Source organism: Pleurodeles waltl, chromosome 7 (assembly GCF_031143425.1).
Source record: "Pleurodeles waltl isolate 20211129_DDA chromosome 7, aPleWal1.hap1.20221129, whole genome shotgun sequence".
Taxonomy (NCBI): Eukaryota; Metazoa; Chordata; class Amphibia; order Caudata; family Salamandridae; genus Pleurodeles; species Pleurodeles waltl.
In genome coordinates, this window is record NC_090446.1 from 221,154,623 (window position 1) to 221,171,579 (window position 16,957).

At 42.3% G+C, this 16,957-nt stretch overlaps 1 protein-coding gene across 1 annotated transcript in view; it reads left to right on the forward strand.

The window, feature by feature from the left end:
• BMP7 (bone morphogenetic protein 7) overlaps positions 1–14,566 on the forward strand; it is a 391,425-nt gene extending 376,859 nt beyond the window's left edge. The window contains exons 6-7 of the mRNA XM_069243593.1: positions 10,489–10,599; positions 14,244–14,566. Coding sequence (XP_069099694.1) covers positions 10,489–10,599; positions 14,244–14,393 — 261 coding nt within the window. The 3' untranslated portion in view covers positions 14,394–14,566. The remainder of the gene's footprint in view (positions 1–10,488; positions 10,600–14,243) is intronic.
• Positions 14,567–16,957: the final 2,391 nt, after the last annotated feature.

Below are 16,957 nucleotides of genomic sequence, written 5' to 3' on the forward strand. Positions count from 1 at the left end.
TTCTTCACACAAATCCTACACTAGACTCTGTCCTCGTCTTTGCTGCCCGGAAACTACATACCACAGCTCCAGTATGTATTGTTCCTCCTAACAAGGAAAGTAAACATGTGGATTCTGTGGGCAGAAAAGTCTTTGGTACCTCTGCTGTTTCTATGAAAGCTGCTTGCGTGACCAATCTTCTTGGTTGTTATGACAGGTCTCTTTGCATTTCTGTTCAGCAATTCTTGGAAGACCTTCCCAGAGGTAAACATCAGGACTTTCAGGAAATTGCCAACAAAGACATGATGTTGTCAAATAAGCTCATCAGTGTTGCAGATGACTCATACCCAGTAGCAGCCAATGGAGGTTGTCAGGGTTTAGCACGTCAGTGTTCACCTCGACTCAGACTCACAGGCTTAAAACCTGAGCCCAACATCGATTTTTAAACCTACCTTTTTCATGGAACCCCATATTCGGGTCTCATGCTGACAATGCGATGTCCGGTATGAAAATTGAACTGACGAGCTGTTACATTAGGATAAATGCAGGGATATAGGAGATATTCCCTTTGGAGTGATCAAAACCTTCATTTCCCTCAAGAGCAATAACAAAAATCTCAGCAACCACAGAGACATCAGTAACACAAAATTAGACAAGGGGCAGAAAAGGCCAGCAACCATAGGCCCAAGCCACTAAACCAACAACCGGTGGCAAATAATGAGACTTCTCTTTCACCTCCACCATTCCCCTCTCCGGTATGGGGAAGCATAATGTTTTAACTACAAGAGTGGAGAAAAACAACCACTATAAAATGGGTTCTTAATATCGTGGAACATGGATGCTGTCTCGAGTTCAAGTGTCCTCCTTCATCTATTCCGCAGAAGAAACCATTTTTCTTCGGTTGAGCAAAACTGCAATAAGAAGTCTCCAACCTCTTCTAAAGCCATGCAGTGGAAAAAGTTGCTATTCCCTTGAAAGGAATGGGAATTTATTCCTGTTACTTTCTGGTGTAAAAGATAGCACTGAAAAACAAACACAGACCCACTTTGGACCTCAAGAAAGGGAAAAGGTGGATTCGCTAAGTTAAACTAAGAATGTTGATCGTCATCAAATTTTCTCCTCAACTCCATCAGAGAAACTGGTTATGTTTAATAGATCTGCAGGATGCCTATATTCATATCCCAGTAGCCAAAAAACATCACAAATTCCTGAGGTTCACAGTAGCAAACGACCATCACTAATAGAAGTTTCTTCCTTTTGGTCTCAGATCTGATCTACAGACTTTCTTCAAGTGCATGGCGGTAGTCAACATTATCATTTGACTGTTATCACTCTCAATCAGCTGAAGACTGCATGTGAATCAAGATAAATCTATCTTAATACCAGTTCAATCCCTACATTACATGAATGCACTCATAGACTCAGTGCACACAAGTGTTTCAGTTACAGGAGAGACAATTATCTTTAAAAAATGTGGTAATCTGAATAGCCCATTCTGCAGTAAGACAAGTCTCCTCTCTTCTGGATTAATGGCATCATGCATTTTTCAAGTCCCAAATACACAACTCTACATGTGACCTCTGCCACAGTGCCTAGAATATCGGTGGGATTAACCCTCAGGAAGATGGGAGGACAGAGTGATGCTAACCACTCATGCAAAACAATCGCTCAGCTGGAGGTGCTGCATAAAGAAGTTTGGGATGCACATATTAACCATCTTCAGATTCAAGCCATGTGGACTCGGAGAAAACATCGACCTTTCTTGAATAGAGAGCAGTAGACTTACCCTTAAAGGCTTTTCATCCACCATTCAGTACAGTTTCTGTGTTCAGATGGACAATACAACAAACAAGCTTTATCTGAACAAGCAGGGAGGAATGAGATCTAGACCTCTGTTTCTGGAGGCACAACCAATCTGGAAATGGCTCATATACAATGATCTCAAGGTTACAGTAGTCTGTCTACTGGGAATCCAGTACACTCAAGCAGACAGCTCAGCAGAACTATTCATGAATGTTATTTTAAACTCTGTACTTTACAACATCTTTTGCGATTGAGGTTTCGCTAAAGAAATCTTTTGCCAGGCAGAGAAAACAAAAATGCCCATGCTTTGTCTCTTGTACCAGTCAGCCATGCTGGGTAATGCCTTATGGATCTTGTCAGTCAAATTTCTTTATGCCTTTCCTCCATTTCCCCTACTGCCGACAGTGAGCATCAAGTTGTCTCACTCGAATGCTAGAATGATTCTTATTTTTCCGGACTGGCCCTGACAGTGGTGGCTTATGGATATCCTTCACCTGTCAGCGGGCCCACACAGGAGGCTGCCGTGCACATAGGACCACCTTCAGAAACTCATAGGCCAAATTCAGCACCTCAACCAGCAATCGGTGAACTTAACAGCTTGGTTCCTAAAGTCATACAACAGAACCCCTTGAACTGCCTCTATAATGCATGAATGTTTTAAGAGAATCCAAAAGACTTTCTAGAACCGTTTATTCTTTCAGGTGGAAGAGACTGTGCATCTGCAGTCTAAATAGTCTTACATGCAAAAACAGGCAGTTCTTCCATACCGCTTTTATTTGACCAAAGCAGAATTGTAATTTTCATCCATTAGAGTTCATCTTGCAGCAGTCATGCCCTATCGAAAATGTTTTTCACAAATATCCATTTTCAAAATGCCTGTGGTAGAGGATTTCCTAGAGAGTATTCAGAAAATCTGTCCCCCTCTCAGAAGGCCTTTTCCTCCTTGGGAATTAAATAGTGTCCTTTCTCGACTTGTGTCCTCCCTTCGAACCCATTCATAAAGTCTTTCTTCAACATCTTTCTTGGATGGCTTCCTTCTTGGTCGCTATAATCTCTGCACACAGAGTTAGCTAAATACAGGCCCTATGCTCCCATGAACCCTACACAATATTTCACAGGAGTAGAGAAGAGGACACATCCTAAATTCATCCCTAAAGTAGTGTCATATTTTCATGTCAGTGAGACTATCTCTTTTCCAACATTTTTTCAAAATCCTCCATCAAAATATCTCCATACTATCAGTGTAAGGATGGTTTTGAAGTTTTATTTAGAAAAGATGAGCAACTTTTTTTTTATCAACTATGGTTCTTTAAGGGCAAGATTTACCACTTCAAAGCAATCTAGATATATTGTCTCCCACATAATCCTAATTTATCATAGAGCCAACAAAACCTTGCCTGGGAAACTGAATCCCATACCATCAGAGGTAAAGCAGCTACTGCTGCTTTGCTTAGAAGCATTCTTATTTCTAAGATTTGCAAAGCTGCTACTTGGAGAGCCGTTCACACCTTTACGAGACACTACTTTCTTCATATATGAAGACAGATGCCCGGGTTGGGCAAACCTTTCTAAGAAATCTGTTTGCTTAAGTTTTACTTCTTCCATTTTCTCCCTTCCTCACGGATTTCCTTGGGGATGAGCAAGCTAATCTATTCAGTGCTTATGATTATTGGTGAAGATCCCATGTGAAAGAAGGAATTGTTTCTTACCTGTAATTCTAGTTCTCTCTCTCAAGGTGGTCTCATTGAAATCATACGCAACCCTACCTCCTCCTCAAGGGAAGGGAGACAGGTTGATTTGATCTTTTTCTGTTATTTATTGCATCAAAAAGAACTGAGTAAAGTGCCACTTACAAGGCATGATGGGACACTAGGGTCAGAGATCTTACAGGTGCTGTGTTCTATTCACATTGTTTCAATGCCGCAGACTGTATTGCCTTATTTTTTTACTACCATTCACTTTAAGATAAAGTAAAACGTTTGTGAAGAACATTTTAAAATGCAACTCTTATTTACAGTGGTTTTAATAAAGCTGTATGCTTTTCTTCTAATTTTTATAATAAATTTAATGGAATTGGCACTACAGCCTGTCTAAAGGCTACACAATTCTACATTTTGGTCGTATATACTTCTGGCATTTCAGAAGTTAGATGCAGATACTGTGAAAATGTGACGTTGAAAGATCTTCCCCGGGGTCCCCGCAAGGGGGCACACTATTCAGTGCTTACGATTTTAGTGGCGATTTCCTTGAAAGAGAACTAGGATTACAGGACTTCTTGTTTCTTTTGAAATCTTTTTGTATTTCTGGTAGATATTTACAACTGCAGATTCCTTACCACATAATACTCTCCAGGAGCCAATTTGGATCAGTTAAACTTTTATCCTATAATTGCTCCTGCATGGCACCTAAGTGGCACTGTGTGGATCTGTGCTGACTCCTTACTGCCCTAGAAGTAATGGGTGAAGCCACGTACTAACACCACCCCTGCACATGGACCTTAGTTCCTCCCATTCCACATCTTCTGAGGCAAATGCAGAACTCCTCTCCCAACATGGTTGTATTTTTTTCAATGCTTTCTAATCAATTTTATGACTGTGCTAGGGAATGACATCACCACCCAAAACAGCAGGCTCCAAAACCATGCTGTGACAGGAAATTGATGTCAGTCACAGACCTGCCTGATGTGTGTTTGACAAAATCAACGCCGCAGCCGGGGGAAGCTGATCGTCGCAGCCCAGAAGCCCAGGAGGGCTTGGGACGCGCCCTTCTGGAAAGGCCGAACCCCGGTCCTTGCTGGAAGCCGCCGTACTGTTGCGCGGACCTCTTACCTGTAGGAGAAGCCCTAGAACCCCACTGTATCATGGCCAACAATGCAACTAACAAGAAGGTGCACAGGGGGTATAAATATGAAGAAATATTTCTCTTAAGTGAAAAAATTAATTAGTCACTGGAAATTATTTCTTTCTTAACAAATCCTGTCTCTTTATTCGTTTTTTGTGTCTCCTTGTCTCGCTCTCATAGACTATATACAATACTTAATATATAACAATACCACAATATATGTGTATTATGTACAACAACAAAAGACAATTATTCTTACAAACAAAAGACATAAAACATGAGATATTAAGAAACAATATTTGAAAATTCTTTTTAGCACTGAAGTCATTCAATATATAAGCTGCTAAGACATTATATGGCAAACAGTCTTGTAATATGAGGTAATGTAGTTTTTGTATTGTCCATCAAGAAGTACTTTCTTGCTGATGTTTATATGCAATACATTCCTGTTTTCATAATCCCATTTATTCAAAAATTCAAACAAAACATTCCTCCAAACATTATAGTCGACGCGTTTCGGCCTTTTCTACTTCTGGCCTCCTCAGGACATCAAAGAACAATGCCTTAACATCACGATGACAATAACATAATTGCAGAAGCTATTGCTTAGGTTAAATCTTTCATCAGGATCAGCCTCACACCCATAGAGTAAAGTTATCTCTTCCAATTTGCTTAAAAGGCTGCCAGCTCAAAAAATTATTTACGCGCGTCTGTTACAGGCACCGCTCTTCGTGCTCCATTGTTCGCCGATACTCAAAGGAAAAGCACTGTTGCATGGATTGCAGTGGCTCCCGGTTGCCAGACGGAGCAACCCTGAAGCCCAGGAGGGCCCGGGTTGTGCTCCCAGTCTAAGGAGCCCTTAATTACGAGCTGGGTGGCTCTTCCCCCCCCATCGAGTTCTCGGGGTGTTCGCGGTTACCAGGCGGGGCAGTAACCTCAACTGAGGTTTTCCCTGTCCTAGCTGGGCCCCACAAGACCCCCCCTAATCCTTGGTAGGCCGAGGTGGCGATCCTCGATGGAGGTCCTCGGTCCTACTTCCCTTGAAACCTTATACTTGGTGCGGAGCATGGAAGCTCCGGGCTTTTGGGACACAGATATCCCCGCTTGTGCCTGCATAATTTTGGCACCTCATACAGATGGCAGACTCTAACCACCGGACCGGGTGAGAACACTGTCACATACTGTAATCATAAGTGCCTTCATGAGGTGATCGCCGCAATCATGATAATGCTTTATCATAATAGTAGGTGTTAGGACTTGTGATATGTTCTCTAATGATCCGGGATATTTTGGAAGTGTTTATGACAAGTGCATATATTTCTTTATGGTGATTCCTGACTACTGCTTATGTTGCAGGATCCTGAGTATTTCCATGTTGTAATGTGACAACTGCTTATTCTTGCAGAGTATTAGTAACTTGTGTAACGTTCTGACAACTGCTAAGGTGGCAGGGTATTACTAACATGTAATGTTTGGTCTAATTATGTTTTGTGCAATACAGTTTATTTTTATATAGCTCAGTGTTGTGTTTACTTTGTGGTGTACATATTGCGTCTTCCGTGTGTTGTGCAAACGCTTTACACATTGCCTCCGGGTTAGGCCTGACTGCTCGTGCCAAGCTACCAAGGGGGTGAGCAGGGGTTATCTTGGACGTGTAACTCTCTTGCCCTGACTAGAGTGGGTGGGTTCTGCCTGGCTTAGGTACATACCCTAGCCAACAAGAAACCCTATTTCTAACACTGGTAGTTTGGACCGATCCAAAATTTCTACAAAGCGGGTATCTCATTTTCATCTTAGTCAGTCTGTTGAGTTGCCAGTCTTTTTCCATAACCCAATTAGGTTGTGGAACGGGCCCTACATACATTAGATATTAAAAGACCCCTTATGTACTACATTGATAGAACCAAGACATTTAGAAAAATACAACAATTATTTGTTGTATTTTCAACACCACAGAAAGGCAGACCTATATCAAAGTAGGCATTGCCCGCTGGATTGTTAAATGTATACAGACCTTTCAGCTAAAGCAAAAATAACTCTACCTATCTCTTCAGGAGCCCACTTCACTCACAAGAAAGGAGCATCAGTCCTTTCTAGGCACTGCACCATTAGCTGACATATGAAAGGTAGCTATATGGTCTACACCACATACATTCGCAAAGCATTACTGCGTAGATGTGCTCGCTCCGCTCCAACCTAATGAGGGCTAAGCAGTTCTCTGTACACTATTTCAAACAAATAGCATGCACAGGTTAACCCCCGCTTTTAGGGAAGGATTGCATTTCAGTTTATGCTAGGCATGTCTATCTACAGCCACACATGCCTCAAACGGAAAATGTTACTTACCCAGTAAGTATATGTTCATGTCATGTAGTGCTGTAGATTTGCATGCACGCATCCTCCTCCCCGAACACCTGTGCGTGGTACAGATAATCTTAACATAATTTTTTCAGCATAGACATCTTGCTATACTACACTCTGCTCCACATTCTATGCTCACCTGCTTTGTGGGACAAACATTCTAACAATGGAACCAGCTAGAGGAAGAGTCCACATACTTTGTGGCTCGAAAGACTTCTTTTAAGAAAAACAACTTGCAAGCATCTAAGCCCAACACCCCATGGCGAGATTATACTAGGCATGTGAACACTTCATATCACAAACAGATGTTTACTGGGTAAGTAACATTTTCCTTCCTCACTAAGCACCCCACTTATCATGCAGATCTTCACAAGTAAGTTGTTTCTGGCTGCTCTGGTCCTTGATGAGTGGATGGTGTTCTTGGACCTGCAGATCACATATTTTCAAATACCCATTAGTTTGATGTGCTCCCTTTGGTCTCATCAGCATCCCTCAATCCTTGTTGTTCAATAAAGTGATGGAGATGTTTGCTACCCATCTATAGCGGTCAGGGCTATCCATATTTCCATACCTTGATGACTGATTGTTCAAGACAAGCTTACCACAATCATTTGCGGACTGTCAGGACGGCGACAACCATGTGGACATTGAGCTATAGTCCCTTGTGACTCCTCACAAAGGTTTCATTTGTTGGAGAAATCCGGAACACAAAAGGTCAAGGCTTTCTTTCAGCTGCAACAAGACCAGGACATTTGAGCTATAATTCTGATTTTAGCAGCTCAGGGGAGCTGCTCAGTCTTCTTAGCTTCTTAGCCTCCTGCATCCGCCTCATCAGCTATGCCAGCTGGCATGTGCACTCCACCTGGAGTTTGAAGTTCCAGTAGACCAAAGACTAAGAAAATCTGGCGGATACCATCCAGGTCTTGTGAGCTTGAGATTTTCAGTGGTAACTGCTCAAATGCAGTTAGTCTAGCAGCAAGCCCCTCTCCCTTTTCCGCTCAGAGCTGAAGCTTGTCTGGGGGAGATGGAGTTCAGGGAACTCTGGTCTCCCATAGACACTGGCTCCATATCGTTCTGATAGTTGCAGGCAGTTCTCTTGCAGTGAAAACCTTTCTTGCATCCCTGAAGGGGAGGCTGGTGTAGGTTCTCACAGACAACAACACCCAATTTGTGTTCCAATAAGTAGGGCAGATGAGGTCCCTGGTCCTGATTTAGGAAGGTGTCCTCTTCCTGATCGTGAACCACCTGGCTGGGTACATGAATGCCAGCGTGAAACAAAGTGAGCAGGTGGTGATTGCCAGATCACCCTTGGCATATACATGCAAGGTGGTGCAGGAAGTCTTCCAAGAGTAATGAGAAACCGGACTAAATATTTTCGCCACCATTGAGAATGCAGAGAGGCAAACATTTTGCATAATGGAGTTTCATTATAAGCACTCAGGAGATGCGCTCTGGGTGGGATGCAACATGGGAATTTTGCCTTCCCTGACCTCCCTCTAATACCTAAAGTTCTGAAAAAGAATGACTAGGCCAAGTCATCTTAGTGGCTCCAGATTGGGGCAGGAGAGTGTCATGCTGGGAACTTCTAGGCATGAGCGTACGTTCTCCGATTAGGTGTCGTCTTTAGGAGGACCTCCTATCGCAGCAACCAAGGCCTTACAAGCAAAGCTGTCAAACACCCTTTTGTTTGTTTTATTTTTAGCCCAGCAAGGCATTATTAAAAGTTATTTGTCCGCAGTTTTGCCCTCTCTACATTTGCCAGACCAGCCATTGGTTAAATCATCTGTTGTGTTGAGATTTATTAAAAGTTTGACCCACAAGTCACCTCTGAAAAAGTTGATGCCACATTAAGGCCTTAACTCTGTTTTTATGTTTCACATGTGCATCCCCTATGAGCCACTACATAGTTGCTTGCTGAGTTCCTGATTTTTAAGACTGCCTTCCGCAATGGGATTACATCAGCTTGTTGCGTGAGTGAACTTGATGCACTTTCAGTGAATCTGCTCTACACCAACTTTTCCCTGGACATCTTGGTGCTGAGGACTGTAGTGTTCAGGCCAAAGGTTATTACTCCCTTCCACATTGGGCAATGCACCAGCGTTCTTTGCTCTCCCTTTCCTGTCAAAAGAGGAGGAAAGGTTCCATTGGTTGTACCATAAGCTTTTCCATTGATTGTGCCAAGAACCATCAGTGGATTATCAACTTTTTGTGGGGTTCTGTAGATTAAAAAAGAAGGGGTATGCAGAACCAGAACCTGTCAAGGTGGATAGTTCTCTGCATTAAAATCTGATACACAGTGATGTAGCAGCCCTCTGGAAGGTCTTGGAACCCATTCCACCTGGGTTAAGCCTACTCCCACTGCTTTGACACATGGAGTCCTTGACATCCCTCAGGCTGCAACATAGACATCTACACACGTTGACAAAGCACTACAGCCTTGACATCCAGGTCTAGCTGAAAGGGTATTTCGTTTGCTTGGTACTGCAAGAATTTCTGCTCTGAATCCACTCTGCTCTCCACTTGTAGAGGTACTGCTTTGGTATCTATTCCAAGAGGAAGAATTTGTGGTTGGAAGTATCTATCAGGAAAACAAGTTACTAACCTTCATTAACCCTCTTTCGGGTGAATACTCAATCTAACTGCAGATTATTGATCACCCTCTCATCAACCCTCTCAAATTAGTATTCAGCACAGATATCAGCAATTGTTCACACTCTAAGTCTCAGGGTGTGAAAAGGAAAAAGACAAGAAACTGAAGTGACAGGATTGGTGCCTACATGAGACTCTGCTCTGTCACTTCCTGGGTGGTGTAGTCTCCTATCAGTCCTGCACAGAGCCACCTAACAGTGCATAGGAGCACTACTTGGAGAAACGATTTCTGCATCTAGGGTGGCACCTGGAGAGTATTGTAAGGTGAGGAATGCAGTTAGATCTGGTATCCATCAAGAAGGAATGTTACATAAGGTAAGTAACTTGTTCACCTCAGCGTTCTCAAGTCATTCTCAGATAACAATTTACTAAATGTTGTTTATTTACTGTACAAGTGCACTACGCTGTGGTTGTTGGAGTAATGTGTATATTAAGCACCCTTCTCAATTTTTTTGTTGTAACTTTAGAGGACCGATTAACTAGGCTCATATTGTAGATTTCTTATTCGAGTACAGTTTATTAACCTAAGTTGTAGAATCATAGTGTTGCGCTTTTGTTAACTCTACAGGCTGCACTTGTTTATTTGGACCCTGATCCTGTGTTTCTTTCTTTCCTACTCTTTACTGCGTTTAGCATGCCATATTTTTTTCTTGACACAAGCAAGTGCAGTCTGCTATTCTGTTTGTTCTGCAGATGTGGAATGCATTGGTTTTGTGATTGATGCTGTTTAGTACCATGGTGTTGGTATTGGCTTTCTGCCATGGAGCTACAGTATCTCACTGGCAACTGTCTAGTTTTTTCTATCTAAGCAGCACATGCTATGCTAATGCTGTATTAATATTGCTTCACATGCAGGACTGGATAATTGCTCCAGAAGGTTATCCGGCGTACTATTGTGATGGAGAGTGTTCTTTTCCACTGAATTCCTACATGAATGCTACAAACCATGCAATTGTTCAGACACTGGTAGGTTACTTCTCTCTGCCTGGATGTTTAAGTAACTCTTCTGGATGACATCCTCTCATGTGCAGTTGCCTTGGATGCTCTGTGGAAGCAGACTTTAAAATATGTTTATGTGACTTATGCCTGAAGTAGGAATGTTTCCTAAATATTTGAATGAATGCTAATGCTTCTTTGTTATTACAGCTGACAACCCATGAAAGATGAGGATAATGAGTAGCTAAAGCTCAGGCCTTTATTTAAGTGATTTGTGTGGGTAATTGTTGTGCTGTGGTAGCAACGTAATCTGTACATCTATTTTATTAAAATAATTAAAGGAAATGAAATAAGTACTGTCAGATTATCTTCCTAGGGAATTACTGAGCTCGTGTGTTTTTTAGATTGTTGGTGACTTTAGGAGAGAAGAGAGCTAAATCAGAGTAGACCATTCACAATCCACGGAAAGCACAGACTTTGGGACGGGGACTAAAGCGATCCTGAGTCAGTGGAAACATGGACTCTGGGACATCGTAGCGCAGACACCTGGCAGTGAAATGCTTTCCGACTTTACAGGGAAACATCAATAATGGGGCAAGGAAGCATGGCTACCAGGACAGTGTCGAACTAGACCGAGGGCATGGAATGCAGACATAGGGGCAGGGTGCCACAGACGTGCTAGTGCGTGGAATCAGAGACACTGACAAGGAATTTCAGATCTGTGATGGGCATCCTAGTGTACTTTAACAGAAACCCATCAGCACTGTGACCGCGGGATCAGGGACACTGCCGGAGGGACCCTGGAACATAGTGATTGGGAACTGTGAATTCTGCACACGGAGCTAAAGAAAGTGTACTGGACAGAGAACTTGTTGGAACTGGGAAATCACAGCGATGGAGTATTGGGCGTTTTATACAGGGAAACAGGGATACTGGGCAGAAAACCGACACTATGACTGGGGAATTGGGACACCAGAAGGGAAATTACAACAAGGCACAGGAATACAGAGAAACAAGGACCCTGCCACGGAAACAGGATTAGTAAATCACTAAGTCCGGTGTAACAGAAGACTGACAGCGGGCCACAAAAACACTTGGGGTGAGTGAGGCTGGAGAAAGGAGTCTGTATCCCACAAATCTGACTTAGGACAGCAGGAAACCCTCACCCATGAGGAAAGGCATTGTCCATTCAGCAGTGAGTGTGACGCAGTGTGCTATGACTATATCAAGTAACATACAATAACCTCACAATGTAAGCCTGCTGTTTTCGTCAAATGCCACACGCACTTCCAAGACCAAGAAGTAGGAAGTTGTAGGTTTTGGTTTACTTCATTGAGAGTTATTGAGACACACCAACAGGCAACACCCGCAATTTTTAGTTTTAATCAAAGTAAGATTCTACTCTGACCTCAGTTATTTAAAGGGTGAGTTATATACAGCTTGCAGATCTATAAGAGTCAAGCTACAAAATCGTAGTTAAAGTTAAGCAACCTTTTTTACATAGAATAAACGGTTAAAAATAAGGATGGCCAACGCCAATAGGTCTTGGTTGCATTATCACTTATAAAGACAGACCTGGGCATGCTGAATCTGATCAGCGACCTGGCAGCTGAACTTGATTTCTGGGGACGCCGAAGATCCTATAATGATACCGATTAGATTGCTAGCGCGCCTTTGTCCTTAGTAAGTAAACTTACAAGGAGACGCGTATAGGTTGATTAATCTTTTGGATCGCATAGGGTATCTTAGTAAAGCATAGCAAGTAAATAAACTTCAATAATCAATCTGATTGACTCAAAAACCATTGATAAATCTAATCGGAAAAACCACCATGACTCATATTAACGTTAGTTCTGTTTATTCCCTATTAGTTACAACTCTAATCATAAACCTTATTCAACAATATCATGATTACCAATTTCTTTATTAGCAACATATGCAATGAATTCTCATCATTTTATTAATATGCAGTCTACGTTAAACAAAATGATAGCAATTCATAATATATCGAATGATTCAGCAATATAAGTCAGTCAGTCTAAGTCACCCTAAATCACCCTTGTTAGCCTACCTATCTCCAGGTTAGCATCAGCGTGTGGGTCTTCATGCTAAAACAATTTAGTCAAAAATCATTAATTTGGATATCTATCTAGAAAAGGAAAACGTTTAAACAGCGCAGTTCGTACCTAGATTTCCCCCTTCATGTCATGACTTTTTATTAGGGTCTCTCAGTTCGTCCCACAATTTGCCCATTGGTCAATCTTATCAGAGGTTATGACTCTAACCTTTAATTTTTGTTTACCACTTGTCTACGTTATTTTGAGAGTCAAGTTTCATTAACATGATTGGTTCTTTTGTCGATGAGAACATCATCCGGTTCTTCAGGTAACAAAATTGTTGCTCCCAGCTCTTAGTCTGTAGCTCCATTGTTCAAGTCCTGGGAAAGTACATTTATCCTACTCTACACATAATTGTATCAATTTGTTCTGATCGTCTCCTGTCCGCTGGTGAGTTTGCAGTTTTCTCTTAGCAGAGCTCATCGTTGAACTCTTTACAGTTCAAGGTTCTTTTCTCCAGTTCTAGTCTGCGGCAGCTCATCGTGTCTCCATGTTAAGCAGGCAAGGCCCAGAGCTGACTAGGCCTTTGGCTAAACTAAGAACGTGTGGCATTACAAAACATAGATTATCTCGTTAATTATGATATATTAATACAAAACTTTAAAACATTTAACACTATTTAGTACTGTTAGCACAGATGGTGACCACTCCCAGTGGGCACATTTTGCACATTACACTTTATTTTCGCTTATTAATATTGTTCCTCTTCTTAGTATGTATATGCAAATCATGAGCATATTCTCATATTAGCATATCTGCTGCAACAAGATGGACAACCCTTTGGCGTCTCTAGCAATCAGTTTGTTTTCCTATAAAATGAAAAATATCTTGCAGTGAAAACAAATACCAGTAGATGACTGCTTGTTGTAAACCATGCATTAATCAAATAAACAGTTGAATGTGATGAATAAACCATGTTTGAGTGTGGTTTTCACACGTAAAGTAGTCGCTCAAGAGTTGCAACGCAGCCACTTCCTATGAGGAGGAAAGATGCATCAAACAGACAATAACATGTCTCAGTTGATTCAAGATATAATTAATGTTGACACAAAGGAATGATTTAAGAGATCTGCCTCAAGCAAAGCATTTTTGCAGGATTCTGATCCAAACCCAGCTTTGTGTCTATTATTATAAGCAATATGTTCTCCGAGAAGCTGGTATGTCAACCCAGCCCCCAAAAAGAAATTCGATTTTCTAATGAAGCTTTAATAGCAGCCTATGTGCTCAGGCGAGTTTATTGTTTTTATTTATGAATACATAGAGTTATGCAACGCGTATGCTTATTGGCTAGGAGACAATACAATCAGTAACGAGTTTTCTAGAAATGTCAAACAGATATATCATGTCCTGGTCAGCATCACATTGCTTTTACTTTTATTGAACGTTTTATTGAATCTAGTCATCACTTCGCATCGCTCCAGAACGCACGTGCAACGGTATTTAATAGTTTCCTAGTGTCTACTAGTGTGGCTTTAGTACTTAGTACCTAGACCAGTGTTTGTTAGGTAGACGGGTTTGCCTGAAAATGACTTAACATTGTTACATCTGTTTTTTCAGGTTCATTTCATCAATCCGGAATCCGCTCCAAAAGCATGCTGTGCTCCTACGCAACTGAACCCTATATCGGTGCTCTATTTTGACGACAGCTCCAATGTTATCTTGAAGAAATACAGGAATATGGTGGTCCGGTCCTGTGGCTGCCATTAGAGTACTGAAAACATGATTACACTGCGATGCTTTTTACACGGGAACATTCTTTTTAATATGGATTTTGCAAAAGATGTATGTGTCCTGGATCACTTTTATCAATATCTATTTTTCAAGCACTCCGGGACCCTATTTTTTGAAAAAATTAATAAAATAAAACGATGGTTTCTGGATCACAATGCATTTTTTTTAAACCTATTGCATTACCGCATTATTCACTTACATTATATTTGCAGCCTACTGAGGCAGAATCATAATCAGAATTTTGGTTTGAAATTTGTTTTTCTCTGTGGCTGTCTGTTGCACAACTGTTTAAATCTGTTGGATTATTTTGCTATTGGCAGAAATAATGAAGGGAAATCGTCTAGACTTGACAATGTTTCATAAAACCTTCTACGCTTTTTTGGTGAACCGCTGCTCTGGAACCAGAAGCTCAGGCTCAACTAATTGAATATTCCCTTTGTGTTGGCTTAGCTTTAATGATGGTAGATGCGGTTTTAATAGCTTGGATGCGGCCAGCGCAAAAATAGGCAAGAGAGACATACTGAGTCTTTGAGTTGTTGGTATATTTTTGGAAAGTGGTTAATATAGCCGTAATATTTATATTTTTCAGAGAATTTTAATGGTGTAATTTTACTTCAAATTTGTTATCTAGAAATAAAAATACAGTTCTCCAGTACTGGATCTTTCATAGATTCACATGTTTGAATCCAACCCGATGTTGATGTGGGAGACCCATAATACATTCCAAAGCAGTGAAAGTAATATACATAGCTTACAATGACAAAATACATTGATCTTACTAGCTTTACTACATCATTTATAAGGAACCAAACTACGTCCAATAGCACCCTTAGAACACTCCTAGCAGAGGCATCTTCCCTCACATTTTCTACAGCACATCATGTAGGATGGATTCTCTCTGAGTTCTGTTCAGTTCTGCTTTTTCGCAGACTTGGCATCCCCAAATTACTTTTGCTGTGTCAACATGTCAGAACCTTTGAAGAAAGGATTCTTTAGACCTTGTGGGACCTGTGCAAAGAACAGACTGTATTCGAAAGACCTTCAAAACTTGTAGAACCTTTTCTTCTAAAACTCTTGTGGATAGAGAGAGAAGGTGGTTATTATAGCTCAAAAAAACTCAGGGCAAAAACTTCTGTTGTCTCTAAGGACAACTGTCTTCCGACAGTGAGGGCTCACCTCACAGGAAAAATCTAAGAAAAGGGAAGGACTGCTTGGGTCACCAGAGGGGCACAAGAAAGCCTTTGAAAATATACATCATGAGTCTTCAAAAGGGACCTTGTATAAAGAAAGGTGAGCTGCTTTTCCCTCTGATGCAGAATCTGAACCCTCTATCCCATCCTCGGCCTTAGCCTTGAGGCCCCTAAAATCCTCCTCAGATCTTGTTTTAATCAAATATAAACTTACTGTAAAACTCTCATTGATCATGGCAACACAGTCAAAATCATTGTTGATGCAAGGAAAGCTAAGACGACCATCACATTGTCTGTAATCACTCTATCGACGACCACCCTCGTTGATAATGACCACCTCATTGATGACTGCCTTGTCGATGACAACAATAATGACACCTTCGGCGGGCATGCCACCACTGTTGATAACCACATCATCAATGGCAAAGAAGCCTTCGTATTGCTTTGACTTCGTATTGGTTTGATTGTGCCTGTTTTTTCGTTTTCCAGCTCTTGCCGGTTTGTTCTGACCCTGCTGCTGCATCCCCTGCGGCCCAACCCCCCTCGCGCCTCCATTGGCCACTCCCTCCCAGCTGCTCCTCCCTCCCACCGCCCCTTCTTAATGGTGGCCGTTGCGCGGCGCCTAGTGTGACCCCCCTGACCTGCTTTGGGCCAGGAGTACACTCTGCTCCACCAGCCTGTGCCCGTGACCCTGCCGTTGATGCAAAGTCCCTGGTGCCTAGCGGTAGGCATATCTACTTTGTACTGAGTATTTTGTTCTTTGCATATAGTATTTCATTTCTTGCAATTTGTTTTTTGTATTACTCACTGTTTTTAACTTTACCTGTGCCCATTTTGTGCTCGGCTTCGTATTGCTTTGATTGTGCCCGTTTGTTTTGCTGGTTTGTTCTGACCCTGCAGCTGCGTCCCCTGCGGACCCGCCCCCCTCATGCCCCCATTGGCCACTCCCTCCCAGCTGCTCCTCCCTCCCACCTCCCCTTCTTAATGGTGGCCGCTGGCGCGCCAGGGGAAGCCTGTCTGTGCCCATCCACGCCTGGACCGTGCCCAGCGCCTGTCCCCCTGGTCCACGCTCCCCCGGCTCTCCCAAACGCCACTACTCCTCCACAGAGCTCCTTGCTCTCAACCCCGGCCGGCACACCACTTGCGCCCAGGCCAACCCCAGACACACACAAGGACCTTTCACATCCCACTCATGCCACTTCTCTTGCACTCATACCAACAACACCAACAAGCACCACAACAGCAAACCCCCCCCAATCGCCTCAACTTCATCCTCCTTAACACCCGCTCCTTCCACAAGCACGCCATCAAGCTTTGGGACCTACTCACCACAAACTCTCCCGACATCGC